Genomic DNA, 18,163 nt, shown 5'->3' with positions numbered 1-18,163 from the left:
TACTGCTGCACATATACAGACACATTTACAGCCCGGTGCCTGTTACTAATCATTGAATGTTAATTAGAAATTCATTACAATTAGGCCCTGTCTGAACACGAGGCAATGTTGTAATTACAGCTGCTTTTTCATTCCGACTTCGTGTTTACACAGTAAGCAAAATCCGTCTTTACCTTGTGATTATCCCCACTACTCTTTATACTGTACTAATTATGTAAATGAAAGCTAATTATCAGGCGAGGAGCACACTCCACTTCATTCCACTGCTAGGAGACGGGAGACGGCAGCATGTGACAAGTGGCAGCCCCATGTAAAGCCGCTGACAGGCCTCCCCTGTGTGTGCAGGGGCCCCAGCACAGGACAGCAGGACACTGGCATCCCAACCACATCATTACTGATGATGATAATAATAATGCATGCGATCTCACAAGGTCCTCATCAGATACCCATCACTGAATATTGTGCAAAAAATGTCAGGAAGCTCCAACCTGCATCTAAAGAAGAACACAAATACCTTAATGTTAGTTATACTTTTCCCCTGGCATTCGGCCATATAAATATGTTTTCATATTAGCTAAATATCAGGAAACAAAGGTAACAAAACTTAATAAATTACATTATAAATAGAAAATAAGAAAATAAAAATAGATAAATACAAAAATATCATGATAAAACTATAAAGTAATCATCAGTAATGATAACATACAATAATGATTAAACATAATTATTAGGCAGCTTATTTCCAATAGTATAAATTACAGAACACAGAGGTTTAATAGATTCATTTTTACAGCTCAGATATCTACTGTAAACATCTGATTGCTGTGATTATTATTATGGGACGATCATGTAATTAGGATTTGCTGGATGTAAAATAGACATGATTGCTGGCAGTGATATGTAAAGCTCGGGACTTCCTGGAATAGAACAGACAAAGAAAAAAACTGAGCTGAAGTTTTCTTAAAGTCGTGAGAGCTGACAGTGCTGGGAATCTGGAGGGAGATGTGTCTACATATTGTATTACTGAGGTTATTGATATCAGAACCGGGAATCAACGACAATGGGAAACAGATCTAGAGGCTGTAATTGTTTTATTAATATTAATTGTTATTATTCTTAAAAAGTCTGATCATCATCATCATCATCATCATAACTAAGTAACGGTAAACTATTAATAGCACATAGAGTGTTATGTGGATCGCTGATATATATATATATATATATATATATATATATATATATATATATATATATATACTTATTTATTTTAGTATGCTGTGCTGTAATCCCCATGCAGTTAGTGAATGTGTTTTTATTAATGTATCTTCTGGATGAGGCCTTAGGTGACACCATTACCTAAGTGGTGATCACATACAGAACCTTCCCCCATTATTCATTATATATTATTGTAGCAGCCATGTATGTGAATATAAAGCACCAGGTGCAGCTAGGCTCCTGCAGCAATGTGTGTAAGGTCTGGGGACAAGGCTGGCGACTTCAGAGCTGTGTGAGCCATACGTCCATAGGGACAAGACATGAGGGGACATTAGTTCTGCAGTGTCCAGCACAGACTTTGATGCAATCACCCAGCTCTCACAATTAATATAGGGGGCACCAGTAATGTGAGTCCTGGCCATTAGGATCTGCACGAGCCTGGCACGGTTACACTATATATATATATATATATATATATATATATATATATATATATATATATATATATATATATATATATATATACACACACACACACACACACACGCACACACACACACATTATACACTGGTGGGGCCATGGTATAGGGCACAGACAGGTGACACAGGAGAAAGTGAGGAGAGAGGAGGCTGAAGTCTAATTACAGACCTGTGAGGTGTGAGGAGCAGGGCTGAGGCTCCAGCCTCCTGTCACCAGCCTGACACAAGCCTCACACACTCCCTGAATAATTGACAGCACAGGCATAATTACAGAATAACATTGTAATGACGGGGAGGACGGAGGACGCCGGGCGGCTGCTCTGTAACCTGAGCACAAGATCACTATCAAGTTCACCATTATCCCTTCCTATAAATGTTGCATCCAGGTTGGGTGTATGTGACAGTCTGCAGAGGACACGGCCCCTCCTGTGACCCCCGGCCTCCCCCCTGGTGTAACCCAGAAAACACCGAGGGCTGCAAACCAGCCCAAACTCCGGCTGCACTTACCTATTAATAATGCCATAGTGTAAACGTGCACACTGCAATAATAAATACCGCTTATAATGGAGAGAATTCTACAGTATCCAGTGACTGCTAGTACTTTTCAGACGACATATCCAATTATTAGCATTAGGCTGTGAAAACAAGCAGATGTTAGCTATAACATGTATTGCCCAACCAATTAATGAATAGAGATATAGATAGATAGATAGATAGATAGATAGATAGATAGATAGATAGATAGATAGATGATAGATAACTAGATAGATAGATAACTAGATAGATAGATAGATAGATAAATAGATAGAAAATAGATAGATAGAAAATAGATAGATATGGGATAGATAGATAGATAGATAGATAGATAGATAGATAGATAGATAGATAGATAGATAGATAATGGATAGATAGATAGATAGATAGATAGATAGATAGATAGATAGACAGACAGACAGACATTTTTTGCTGTTTGGAGTGCGACTTCTTTTTCTGCTATAGATAGACAGATAAATTATAGATAGATAAATAAATAAACTGTGTTTTACCATATAATACAATAGTATATTCTTGCAAAGTACTGCCATTACATACTGTATCAAACCATGCAGTTATTGTACACAGGGCTATAACATTTTATTACACGACACATTATACTATCATTTCCTTAACCCTACAATATCTAATTGTTCTGAGCTTTATAGCATCTCCTCATTCTGCTCGGGCTTCAGGGCCCCGGTCTCTGCTATTATTATTATCATTGCTATTCTTGTTGGGGCTAGAGAGGCAGCAGCAGTGTGGCCCGGGGCTATGCTGTGACCGATATTAACTTGTGTTTGATTAGTGTAATTGTTCGCATTTACTCCGGACAGTATGATTAATTACAGTTTAATTAACGTGTCCATTAAGAGCTGTTAATGCCACAGTGTTGTATAAAACGCCTGGGGGGCAACTGAAGCTGGACAGGCAGTGATGACTGGGGGGAAATCATATAGAACACAATGCTACAACTAGAAGACAATAAGTAAATATCTGCCAGATATGTATAGAGAATCACACATGGCAAGGCTGGATATCTGTTATCAGCCCAGCTTAGGAAATGGGCATCATATAGATCACAGCCAAGCAATATAACTATGTAGATTGTGGTATATATGCTAGAGAACGAAAGAGAAATAAGTATACAAATAGATACATAAGGTAGTAAACAAGTGAATAGGTATGTGATGCTAAATAGATACATGATAGATTATAGATGATAGATAGATAGATAGATAGATAGATAGATAGATAGATAGATAGATGATAGCAACAACTAGAGGCAGCACTACAGAAAATGTGGCAAATAGAGTGGTTTGTTTAGCCCATTGATGTGATATATGGATTAGATAAGAAGATAGATAAGAGAGAGATATAGAAATTAAATAGATACCAGTGAGATAATATAAATTATGATATGACATGTTCGATGAGTTACTTGCACAGACACAGTGTAATAATGTAATATATTATATACTTATTGTCTCTAGACAGCTCCTGCCACTTTACAACCATTGCAGCTTTTATTCTTCATGGAGCACACCCTTTCCTCTGGAGTATTGTGCTGCTGGTTATACATGAGGTTAGTGTCGCATCCCTCAGACAATCTGATAAATCTAAGAGACAGAACATGAGGAAATTGTGCGTGTGGGATTCTGCATGCAGCACCATGTATGATCAGCTCACCACAATACGCTGGGAGTATAGATATGATTTAGCTGTGGTTTATTACAGCTTCACTAAGCTGCCCCTTAATATAAAAGACCCCGAGAGTCTAGAGCTGCCTTCTGCTGAAGCTACTGTTACAATGTGCCACCAGGCTCCACTTTCTAGCTGCCACTCTTAAATATGAAACTAATTTCCCTCACTGCTAAACTCTGGGAGAGATCCTGGGAAATGGATCGAATCCTCTTATGTTTATCCAGCAATTAATTAGTAATAATTATCATCTTCATGATTACACTTTTCTCACACATCAGATTTAAAGGGTCCCCCCCCCACACACACACACACACAGAACAGCAGAGAGGAGGTAGTGGGAGGAGGAGGGGAGGAGGAGGAGGAGGGTGGTATCTGCTAGTAGTAATAATAATAAACACTCACAGGTGAAGAGTAATCCCCCCACTTACCTCTGGTGTCTTCTGCACAGCTCACTCTCTGGGAGGAAGGAGCCCACCAGCCAGTGCGGTGCACAAAGGGTTAAAGGGAACATGTCAGCGCTAAGTGGAGTCGCCTCCCTATTATTGTAGCTGTCACTGGATCATTGGGAGCACTCGGATCAGCCGCATCCTCAGAGCTTGTGTGGACCCCGAGCCCATGGTGCCAGCCTCAGCCTCCATGTCCTGCCACCCCCTGAGCCCATAGGTAGGGTGCAGTGGAAGAGCAAGCGTCTAACCTGGAGGAGACAGCAGCAGCCCACAGTACACGAGGGTGAGTAACACACAGCTTCTATGTTATCTGTTATCTATGCATCTATCTATCTATCTATCTATCTATCTATCTATCTATCTATCTATCTATCTATCTATCTATTTATCGTGCAACCAGACAAAATATCGTCATCAATATATTTCCAGAGATCACTAACTCCATTTTAAATGTGATGCCCCCCCCCATAAATAGGGTAGACAGAGGACACCCCAATTTTAGCGAGTGCTGCTCCTCATCTTATTATTCTGTGTAATTACACCGCAATCCCCTTCATTAGGTGATCTCTTTAGGATAAGCCGCTTCCCAGTGCACGGCTCGTACAATTGGTACAGTTAAATAAACTAAGCTGCTCCAGGATTAGCCAATGTCAGGACTTTACCCAAAGACCGAGAGCTGGATTAGGAAAAGCACAAAAAGGATTATTAGGAGGGAGAAAATAAAGATGTACGGGAGCATGAGGAGTCACACGAAATGCTCCACCGTGACAGTAATGCACGAATATTTACACGTGTGGACACTAAATTGCTGTCTGCTTATAGTCTCCTGCTTCAAAACTAAGATACAGATAAACATTGGCTTCTATTTCAAAGCTGAATAATAAACACACACAAAAATTTAAGTATATATAATATATTAAATATATAGTAAATATATAAATCATATAAGGGTGGTAATATCAAAATAAAATGTATGCATATTACAGTACATTCTATTATGCAGTATTTGGATAGATGAATGGATGGATAAATTAGATAGATTAGACAGACAAATTAGATAGATAATATTTTGGGACATGGCAGGAGAGAACATTTGGAGCAGCTCTGGTGCTGGAATAATTCACATTTAGCTGGTAGTTTTGTGTGGCTGGACAGGACACCACACATGGTCCTAGTGTTGTCAGTGATGAAGGCTCTGCCCCTACACTGGGTTGTGTAAGTACAATGCCAGGGGATACAGAAAGGAGACAGCTGTAGTCCTGGAAGGAAGATGCTGGACTGTTTGCTGTGTAATGCACAGGACATGTATGATGGATCTGTACTAATGAGTAGTGAAGTGATCCCAGCAATCAGCTCAGAGAGAACGGAGAGGAAGGTGCAGAACTCGGAGGATAGTCCTGTGTAATCAGAAAGGTTACTGCTAGTTTGTACATAAATCTGTATCCCACCACGATAAGGCTCACACTATTTTTATACGGTTGATCCAAACTGACTGGACAAGGAATGAATATACTGTGTTTAGCCCTAAATGTGTTGTAGTCATTATTTTTATTCTGCCTGTAATTAATATGATACTTCATCAATTTGCAAGCCGAATAAATGAAGGGATCAATCAATAAATATACAAACACATAATAAATTAGATTCTGTAAGGACCTTTTCCATTTAAAAAAAAAACAACACTATATAACATTTATTGCTACTTTGAAAAGTCTTACAATAAAAATTCACAGACAGAACTGGTGCTCACCAACTAAAACAAGAAACCCGCACACAACTGCACTATATTATATATAAAAGACACTGAATTATTGTATACACAGCACACCTAATCATACACACGAGAATATTATACACACACCTGATCTACATCCATGAGAATATTATATACACAGCACACCTAATCATACACACGAGAATATTATACACACACCTGATCATACATCCATGAGAATATTATATACACAGCACACCTGATCTACATCCATGAGAATATTATATACACAGCACACCTGATCTTACACACGAGAATATTATACACACACCTGATCATACACACGAGAATATTATACACACACCTGATCATACATCCATGAGAATATTATATACACAGCACACCTGATCTACATCCATGAGAATATTATATACACAGCACACCTGATCTACATCCATGAGAATATTATATACACAGCACACCTGATCTACATCCATGAGAATATTATATACACAGCACACCTAATCATACACACGAGAATATTATACACACACCTGATCATACATCCATGAGAATATTATATACACAGCACACCTGATCTACATCCATGAGAATATTATATACACAGCACACCTGATCTTACACACGAGAATATTATACACACACCTGATCATACACACGAGAATATTATACACACACCTGATCATACATCCATGAGAATATTATATACACAGCACACCTGATCTACATCCATGAGAATATTATATACACAGCACACCTGATCTACATCCATGAGAATATTATATACACAGCACACCTAATCATACACACGAGAATATTATACACACACCTGATCATACATCCATGAGAATATTATATACACAGCACACCTGATCTTACACAGGAGGATATTATGTACACACAACATTCTTGATAATATATGGATGAGAATATTATATACACACAACTTATCTGATAATATAAAGATTAGAATATTATATACACACAACATACCTGATCATATACAGATGAGAATATTATATATACACACACACAACTTATCTGATCATACATAGATGAGAATATTATATATACACACACAATTTAACTGATAATATATAGATGATAATATTATATACACACAACACACCTGATAATATATAGATGATAATATTATATACATACAACACACCTGATCATACACAGAAAAATATTATATACACACAACATACTTGATAATATATATATGAGAATATTATATACATATACAACTTATCTGATAATATATAGATAATATTATATACACATACACTACCCAAAAGAACACACAACACACTACCTTGTCATATGCACACAAAATAGAACTTTTGTTACACACACACAATATTATTATGCACATTCTTTACTTTACGAGACATGATTTAAAACATCAGGTTATTTATAATGCATATGTCAATGGCACATAATTATTATTTTTTTTGCATGCATAATATATATATATCCTAAATACAACAGATTATTACATCCTACACAGCATAAACTATATATACAAAAGTTAGTAAACAAACAGGACACAAAATAAATTCACAGTTCCCACCCAACATATAGGAGGTTACATGTCACATATTTGAGACATGAAATATATATAAATGTAGGAAGCGGAGACTTGCTGACATTGGACACACGTTGGCTTGTTGGGATCATTCATATTGTCAGTTCCTGGGTTCTCTGCTCCTCTCGGAGATGGTGGAGGGACTGATATACTATGCAGGGTGCCATCGGTTGTACGGTCGGCCATGTCTCCGGATCGGTGGCACGCAGATCTCCCCGACTAGCCGGATCCGTCTCCAGCAGAGTGCTCAGGACCCTCCGCCACCTGTGTGCCCTCAGTGAGGAGCTCGGACCCCCTGTCCAGCCTCCTGCACCTGCTCCACACTGTCACATCGGGTCCATTGTGTGCTGATTCATCCAGGAATGTCTCCCAGCAGCACCCACACAGTATAAGGCAGGGACTATAATCTGCCCAGGTCTGCACTGTCTCCTACAGCCATTTATTATTTATAGTAACGCATCCGGTCTGTTCTGTGCATCAGACGGGGGCCAGAAGATCCGAGAAACACCGGCCGGGAATAGTGGGATTGGTCCTGACCCCGGGAGCTGACACTCCACAACTCAATGATACCGCGCTGACCGTCTAATATCGGTGTGTGGACCACAAAACACACGTAACAGCCCACTCTGCCAATTAGGACACAGTCACACTAGCAGGATTCGGTCAGTATTTGACATCAGTATTTGTAAGTCAAAACCAGGAGTGGGACAATCAGAGGAAAAGTATAACAGAAACATATGCACCACTTCTGTATTTATCACCCCCTCCTGGTTTAGGATTACTAATACTGATGTAAAATACTGACCAAATACTGAACTTTCACTTTTTCCTTCCGACATCATTATAATTGATTCAGAATAATAGAAAGACTACTCCTGCACCGCTATTTATTATAGCTATCGTTATGATAATGCAACTGCAATATAATAGAAATGTAACATAATAAATTAGTTATATTACACTGGAATATATGGGAAAACCGGAATCATATTCGCACAAATAATGTTATTTTCGTATAGAATATGTGGAAATATGAAAATTCCACTGACTGTGGCGTAATTAAACGAAATCTTCTGCTCTAAGAAATAACAATGTAATATTACTAGTAGCAGTGATAGAAACTAGAAGAATCACACTGACCCTATTACTGCGCTGGGCAAAGAAGAACTTATCATTGGCCCTTCACAGGCTGAGAACCACCAACAACATGTTTCTGTTTTCCTCTTACATTACAAAAAGTGACGAAAAATATTAAAAATATTTACTTATGGAGAGAAAACAAAACGCGCAACATTGTAGCATCTGCAAATTGTCAGTATTATTGACATGTCATAGTATAGAGATGGTCTATGTACTATATATTCATATATTCACAGAATCATTATTACATATAGAGAGACATAAATAAATACAAATATTTACATACAAATATATATGTTTAATTATATATATATACACACACACAAATATATATATATATATATATATATATATATATATATATATATATATACATACATACTTACAACTATATATGTCTATTTACATATATACGTTAATGAGTTTAGACAATGTGGCATTAGCCAGGGAATTGTTTTCTATTACATATCCCAGATAGTCTATCCATCCAGCTGTATATCTACCGAACTATATATGTAGTATATATTATTTTTTGTGTGCAGCACATGTGCCTGGTGATTGATATATATGTACAGCACACGCATGGTGGGTCCTGTACACACACACACATATATATATATATACATATATTTGGCTGTTACAGATGTACACACGGGTCGCCTTTGTGCTGATGACTGTCGCCCCCCGTTGTATCTTGCAGGGCAGACGCCATGGAGGGGATGAGCGGCCAGAGGGAGCCCGGCTCCTCGCCCAGCAGCACGAAGCCCCCGGCGGGCCCGGACCCCCAGCCCTTCCCGCCCCTGAAGCCCAACCAGGTGGGGGAGACGTCGCTGTACGGGGTGCCCATCGTGTCGCTGGTGATAGACGGCCAGGAGCGCCTGTGCCTGGCGCAGATCTCCAACACTCTGCTGAAGAGCTACAGCTACAACGAGATCCACAACCGGCGGGTGGCGCTGGGCATCACGTGCGTGCAGTGCACCCCGGTGCAGCTGGAGATCCTGCGCCGGGCGGGGGCCATGCCCATCTCGTCCCGCCGCTGCGGGATGATCACTAAGCGGGAGGCCGAGCGCCTGTGCAAGTCGTTCCTGGGGGAGCACCGCCCGCCCAAGCTGCCCGAGAACTTCGCCTTCGATGTGGTGCACGAGTGCGCCTGGGGCTGCCGGGGCAGCTTCATCCCCGCCCGCTACAACAGCTCCCGGGCCAAGTGCATCAAGTGCGGCTACTGCGGCCTCTACTTCTCCCCCAACAAGTTCATCTTCCACTCGCACCGCGCCCCGGACTCTAAGTACACCCAGCCCGACGCCGCCAACTTCAACAGCTGGAGGCGGCACCTGCGGCTCAGCGACCCCACCGCCTCCGACGACCTGGCGCACTCCTGGGAGGACGTCAAGGCCATGTTCAACGGCGGCACCCGCAAGAGAGCCTTCCCCTCCCCGGCGTCCAGCAGCAGCTCTGCCCGCCAGCACCTGGAGCTCCGGCCGCCGCCACCACCGCCTCCGCCACCAGCCAAGAGCCTGCGCGGGGACGAGGAGCAGGTAGCTCGCAGCTTCCCGCTCATCCCGGTGCCCAGCAAGGGCTTCTCCGGGGTGCTGCACAAGATGACGCCGCCGCTCTTCCCGCCGCCCCCCTATGGCTTCCCGGCCTTCGGTCTGTGCGCCAAGAAGGATGACAGCGGCCTGGGGGACAAGGGGGCGCTGCCCGGCGTCTTCTGGCCGGCCGCCCCGGCCTCCAAGGACTCCGTATACCCGCCCTTCCCTGTCTTCTGGCCGGCAGCAGGGGCCCTGCCAGTCCCCTCTTACCCAGCCTTGTCCCAGCAGCAGGCGTCGGCCAAGACCGCGGGGGAGGCGGAGGAGCCGGAGAGCAGCGGAGAAGCCCAGGAGGAGCAGTCTGCCAACCGGGAGGAAGAGCGCTCCGGGGATGAGGGGAGGCCCGGGGAGCCGCTCACGCCCAGAAAGCTCCGCTACATCTCCGCCTTCAGGCCGGTGGTGAAGGCTGCGGAGAGTCTGGCCAAGTTATACGGCAGCCGGGAGGTGTACGGGCCCAGCCGGCCGCCGGGGTACAGCTCCCCCGACCTGCTGAGCGACACCTCCAGCTACCGCTCCGCCTCTCCCGGCCCCGACACTGCGGACGAACCAGAAGTAGACGTGGAGTCCAGCCGCTTCCCCGAGGAGGACCGAGGAGCCAGCGTAGTCCCGGGGCCGTGCTCCAGCGCCTCCTCCCCGGCATCAGCCCGGGACACCGAGGACAGGAGGGAGCAAAGCCCGAGGGCGGACAGTCCGAGGAGCCCCGGCGGCTACCAGGTGAGGAGCGGGGCCAGGAAGGTGCGCAGAAGCCACGGGTGTAATATACAGAGATAGACTATGGGTGTAACATATACATATAAACCACTGGTGTAATTAATACACAGATAAACTATGGGTGTATTATATACACATAAACTACACGTGTAATATACTACCCTTGTAATACACACAGAAAAACTACAGGTGTAATATATACACATAAACCACAGGTGTAAAGTACACAAACTACGGGTGTAACATATACACAAATAAACTACGGGTGTAACATATACACATAAACCACGGGTGTAATATACACAGATGAACTACGGGTGTAACATATACACATAAACCACGGGTGTAATATACACAGATCCACTACGGGTGTAACATACACAAAAACCACAGGTGTAATAAACCACTGGTGTAATATACACACAAAACCCACGAATATAATATACACACATAAATACGGGTGTAATATACACACAAGCTACAGGTGTAACATATACACATAAACCACGGGTGTAATATACACAGATCAACTATGGGTGTAATGTATACACATAAACCACGGGTGTAATATACACAGATCAACTGCGGGTGCAACATACACACAAACCACAGGTGTAGGACCTCTGGTGTAATATACACACACAACCCACTGATGCAATATACACACATAAAATATGGGTGTAATATACACACGTAAACTATGGGTGTAATATACACAGATAATCTACAGGTGTAACATATACACATAAGCCACTAGTGTAATATACACACAAACTATGGGTGTAATGTACACAAAAACCACGGGTGTAATATACTCAGATTATGTGTGTAAAATATACACATAAACCACAGGTGTAACATACACAGATAAACTATGGGTGTAACATATACATATAAACCACTGGTGTAATATACACAGATAAACTACAAGTGTTATATATACAGAGATAAACTACGGGTGTAATATACACAGCTAAACTACGGCTGTATCATATACACATAAACCACATTTGTAATATACACAGATAAACTATGGGTGTAAAATACACAAATAAAGTACGGGTGTAATATATACACATAAACTACCGGTGTAATATACCATGGGTGTAACATACACAGATCAACTACGAGTATAATATTCACACACAAACCACCGGTGTAACATATTACTGGTGTAATATACACACATGAACTACGGGTGTATTATACACGCAAAAACCACCAGTGTAATATATACACAAAAACCACTGGTGTAATATACACAGATAAACTATGGGTGTAACATATACACATAAACCATGTGTATAATGTACACAGATAAACTATGGATGTAACATATACACTTAACTACAGGTGTAATGTACAAACAAAACCCACGGGTGTAATATATGCACAAAACCCACGTGTATAATATACACACAAAAACCACAGGTGTATTATACACATATAAACTACAGGTGTAATATATACACACAAACCACGGGTGAAATATACACACAGCTACTACAGATGTATTATATACACACACATACTACGAATGTAATATATACACATAAACCATGGGTGTAATATATCACTGGTGTAATACACACAAAAATTACAGGTATAATATATACACATACATACTACGGGTGTAATATAGACACACAAAGTATGGGTGTCATATGCACACATAAACCACAAGTTTCATATGCACGCATAAACCACGGGTGTCATATGTACTCATAAACCACGGGTGTCAGATACACACATAAACCACAGGTGTCAGATACAGACATAAACCACGGGTGTCAGATACAGACATAAACCACGGGTGTCAGATACATACATAAACCACGGGTGTCAGATACAGACATAAACCACGGGTGTCAGATACACACATAAAGCACGGGTGCCATATACACACACACAAACCACGGGTGTCATATACACACACATAAACCACGGGTGTCATATACACACACATAAACTACTGATGTAATATGTACACGTAAATGATGGGTATAGTATGTAAACACAAACTTCGGGTGTAATGTGTATACATACAGGTAAGCCACAGGCGTAATATATACACATAAACAACGGGTGTAATATATACACATAAACTACGGGTGTAATATATACACATAAACTACAGGTGTAATATAAACACATAAACTACGGGTGTAAATGTGTACAGATAAGCTACAGGTACAATATATACACAAACTACGATATATATATATATATATATATATATATATATATATATATATATATATATATATATGTAGAACATATAGAATACATACCATGTAGTACACAAAATACTGATAAAACGTACAAGTGAATTATATGCATAGACCATACTGTAGAGCCCATAGATTGTAGTAATAGAACATACATGTAATGCACACAAATATACACAGTGTATTTATAGAGCATATATGTCAAACATACTTAAGATAAAATATACTAAGCAATTATAATGTAGAGCACATGAGGTAGGACATAAATATTGAGCACATAAAACATACATATATAAGATACGTGTAGTGCACAGAGAGGACAGCCACTTAGGGTATACATATTTAACAGATATGTAGGGCAATATAAATTTCAGTTGCATCAAATATGTGCACATTTAACATACAAATAGATCTCACATACAAAATCAGTAAAAATAGGTATAATGTAGTGTATATTTATAGCACATGTATTGTGCACACATACTATCTATGTATAAAACACTTATCATACACACATGATATACATGCACAGCAAATATACCATGCATACAATATACGTGTACAGCACATATACCTTACACCCATGATATACATACACAGGATTTATAATATACAGTCAATATACATGTTCAACACTCATACCATACATTCATGATATACATATACAGTAAATACATAAAAAATAAAAATACCATACCCACACAATACATGTACAGCACACATACCATACACTCATGATATGCATGTACATCACATACAATATACATGTACATTACACATAAAATACACATGTGATTTACATGTACTTCACCCATACCATAAACATTATGTACATGTAAAGTACAGACACCATACACATTATATACATGTGCATTATGCCTACCATACAGCCATATACATGTACAGCATACTCACATAATATCCGTGCACAGTTCACACACCATATAGATGATATACATGTACAACACACTAAATATACATGTACAATACACATACCATACCCACATATACATTTACAGCATACAGACTGTACACACATGATATACATGTGCATCACACATGGCATACACACATGATATACATGTACACCACACATGCCTTACTCATATTAGTGTGAAGCACACATACTATACACACATACCATACATGTACATCACACATGCCATACACACGATACTGCATGTACAGACACATACCACACACGATATATATGTACATCACACATGTCATAGACACAATATACATGTACATCACACATGTCATAGACACAATATACATGTACTGAACACATATCACTCACACATGATATATATGTACATCACACATACCATACACATAATATTCATGTGCAACACACGTTCCATATAATCAATATACATGTAAAACACTTACCATACACTCATATATATGCAGAGCACATACCATACGTACATGATATACATATACAACACACATACGTACATATATACATGGTATACATATACAACACATACGTACATATATACTGTACATGGTATACATATACAACACACGTGTACATATATACATGATATACATATAGAACACACATACCATACACGCATGATCTACATGTATAGAACACATACCATATACACGATATTAAAGTCCAGTACATATACCACACAAGCGTGATATACGTCACACGTACCATACACACATAACATACATGTACACCACACTTATTGTACTCGCAGGACACACGTTATTTCTCCATTACAATGAACTGATAAACTCCATTTTACCTACTAAAGTGCCACAATAACTAGGGCACAGGCTGTATCGGCCGCAGCTCCCCACCGATGTGTCATGTATAGATTGTGCTGTTTGTTCTGTGCTCACCAGCGTCACGTGAGGGGCAGCTATAGGGTGAACACTTGTTCGGCCCACAGCTATCACTCCTGACCCCCGAGCATGCATGATCTTTGTAGGTTGGGGAATGACCAACATCCCACACACCCTATACTTATGATTGCCGATATTGGGGCTCGTTCGTGCAGTCTTGAAAACCGCACTTTTGGTCAACATTTATTCTATGTGTATGTCCCGCTGTATAGAGTTTGTGTCTACATTTACAAGATTGTCCAGCTGACCCTTCAAGAAGTGATGGAATTGCGGAGTAGGGGCTCAGTGCTGAAGTCTTAATTTAGTGCGCCCGCTCAGCCTTAGTATTTAGCAGCTCAGAGTCATAACTTTAACCTCTGGTATCCTGGTGCAAAATCTTTACCGGGGCCACAACTACTCCATGTAATTTCCAGAGCTCTCTTCCGATGAGGCAGAAGGGTTGTTGGGCAACTTTACTCCTGGGCCTTGTCGCCATTTCGTCCCCTGCAGCCCACACAGCCTTGCTGTGTTTCGGGAAAGTCTATCTTATGCTTGGCACTGGTTTCCATACTAAGGCAGGCAACTGTCCGTCCATATATTTACTCTTTGCTCAGTGTCCTAAGTAGTAGGAATTGAATCTCCGGAATACTTTGGTCATGTCAGGTATGCTGTATGTACTGGATTAATATAGTGCTACTTACTGGGATGGTGATGGCTAGCATGTCCATAGAGGTGACTATAGATTTGTGACAGTGCGAGGCCCGTCTACAGGGATCAGTGTTTACATCAGTGCTACAGTATAGCTGAAGCAAGATTTCAGACCTGGTCCAGTATTCTCAGTCACTACAGTATTAGTCTAAATAAAGATGTATAATAAAAGAGTTAGACTGTAAAAAAAATTTGGGTTGTAATCATAGAAAAAGATTTTTACCTGTATTATATCCTAATTCTAACCTGTATATCTGATCATTTAGCTTTTTTTAATGATATGTTTGCAGTATATAGCAGGTCATGATAGTATGTAACCCACCAGTGATTGCAATATTCCCAGCACTAATACATGTGCTGTGGTTGGTAAATAACCCTCCATCAGGACAATAGTTATATGTACAAATATTGTGTATAGCGGTCGATGGGCACTTACACTGACACCAATATTAAGTAGAGATAGTAGTCTGTACTGCGTAAACACCAGTATTGTGCAGATGTACTAGTTTGTACCCTGTGAGCACTAGTACTGTTAGATTTGGTACTTTGTACCCTGTAAACACTAGTCTTGTGCAGATATAGTAGTCTGTACCCTGTAAACACCAGGATTGTGAACATGCAGTAGTCTGTAACCTGGAGACACCAGTTTTGTGAAGCTGTGGACTGTGCGCCCTCTGGGCAGGTTCCTCTCTACTCCTGTACCAGTTGGTGACTCATTTTGTTCAAGATTATTGTACTTGTTGTTTGTCATGTATACCCCTTTTCATGTGTAAAGTGCCATGGAACAAATGGCGATATAATAATGAATAATAATAATGTAGTAAAAAAATAAAATATAAATAATAATGTAGTAGTCTGTAACCTGGAGACACAAGTTTTGTGCAGATGTAGTAGTCTCTACCCAGTAGACACCAGTACAATGCAGATGTAGTAGTTTGTGCCCAGGAAAGACCAGTTTTGTGCAGACTTAATAGTCTATTCCCAGAAAACACGAATATCCTGCTGATACAGTGGTCTATAGCCAGTAAACACCAGTATCATGCAGATGTAGCAGTCTGTACCAAGAAAACATCAGTTTTGTTCAGATGTAGTAGTCTGTACCCAGCAGCAGGGCCGGACTGGTCATCTGGCAATTCTGGCAAATGCCAGAAGGACCTCTCTGGTTGTGGGCCACCTTGTCTGCTTCATTGTTAACAGAATCTGTGTTCTCAAGACACCAATACTGTTAAGAGTTGTGATGGAGGTATCATTAGCAATATCGGTCTAGTAGTAAATATTGCTTTCCTCCATGAAGGGTAATATTAGTAATTTATCCCATCTGGTGCCTGGGGATGAGAACAGCATGGGCCTGCCTGATTTCAAATGCCAGGGCTGAATTTCATTCCCAGTCCGTACCTGCTCAGCAGATACCAGTAATGTGCTTGTGTAGTTGTCTGCACCCAGTAAACACCAGATCCCAGCCAATATAGAAGTCAGTACAGAGGAAACATCAGTATTGTGCAGTTGTAGCAGTCTATACAGAGGGAACATCAGTATGGTAGCCGCCGGCCGAGACCCGGAGGGTGCAAAGTAGGTGAACATGACCTGGGCAGGAAGCAAGTGGCGATTTGGGGGAAATTGGAAAAGCAGGGGGGAACAGAAGCGAGGGAAGGGAAAGGGGGAAGGAAATGACATAGGGGAAATGACATGGGGAAGTGACATAGGCAGAGGGGGGGTTGGGGGGAACAAAAAGGATGCGAGAGGGGCCATAGCCCTCTTTGTTACCCAGGACATCCGGACAGCAAGGGGTGGGGGGCATCGGGAAGAAGGGTAGATGTCTGGGGTGAAAGTCACGGGGAGTCGACCTTTCCAGGGTCATGTGCAGATGAAGTAGTCTGTACACAGGAAATATCAATATTGTGCTGATATAGACCTCAGTATCCAGAAAAAAAACAGTATTGTGCAGACATAGTAGTCTGTGCCCCCAGTAAATATCAGTATTGTGCAGATATAGCAGTCTGTACCCTGGAGACACCAGTATTGTGCAGATGTAGTAGTTTGTAACCTGTAAATACCAGTGTAGTGAAAATAAAGTGGTCTGTACCCAGTAAATATCAATATTGTGCAGATGTAGTAGTCTGTACCCTGTAAATATCAATATTGTGCAGATGTAGTAGTCTATACCCAGTAAATATCAATATTGTGCAGATGTAGTAGTCTGTACCCTGTAAATATCAATATTGTGCAGATGTAGTAGTCTGTAC

General features: G+C 40.8%; 1 protein-coding gene across 1 annotated transcript in view; it reads left to right on the top strand.

The window, feature by feature from the left end:
- Window positions 1-4,387: 4,387 nt before the first annotated feature.
- The window catches only part of SKOR1 (SKI family transcriptional corepressor 1), a 66,815-nt gene continuing 53,039 nt past the window's right edge, over window positions 4,388-18,163 (top strand). The window contains exons 1-2 of the mRNA XM_077263249.1: window positions 4,388-4,662; window positions 9,546-11,145. Coding sequence (XP_077119364.1) covers window positions 9,556-11,145 — 1,590 coding nt within the window. The 5' untranslated portion in view covers window positions 4,388-4,662; window positions 9,546-9,555. The remainder of the gene's footprint in view (window positions 4,663-9,545; window positions 11,146-18,163) is intronic.

Source organism: Ranitomeya variabilis, chromosome 5, assembly GCF_051348905.1.
Source record: "Ranitomeya variabilis isolate aRanVar5 chromosome 5, aRanVar5.hap1, whole genome shotgun sequence".
In the NCBI taxonomy this organism is placed as follows: domain Eukaryota; kingdom Metazoa; phylum Chordata; class Amphibia; order Anura; family Dendrobatidae; genus Ranitomeya; species Ranitomeya variabilis.
Note: the sequence above shows the minus strand (reverse complement) of the source record. Positions and strands in the feature narration are given on the sequence as shown.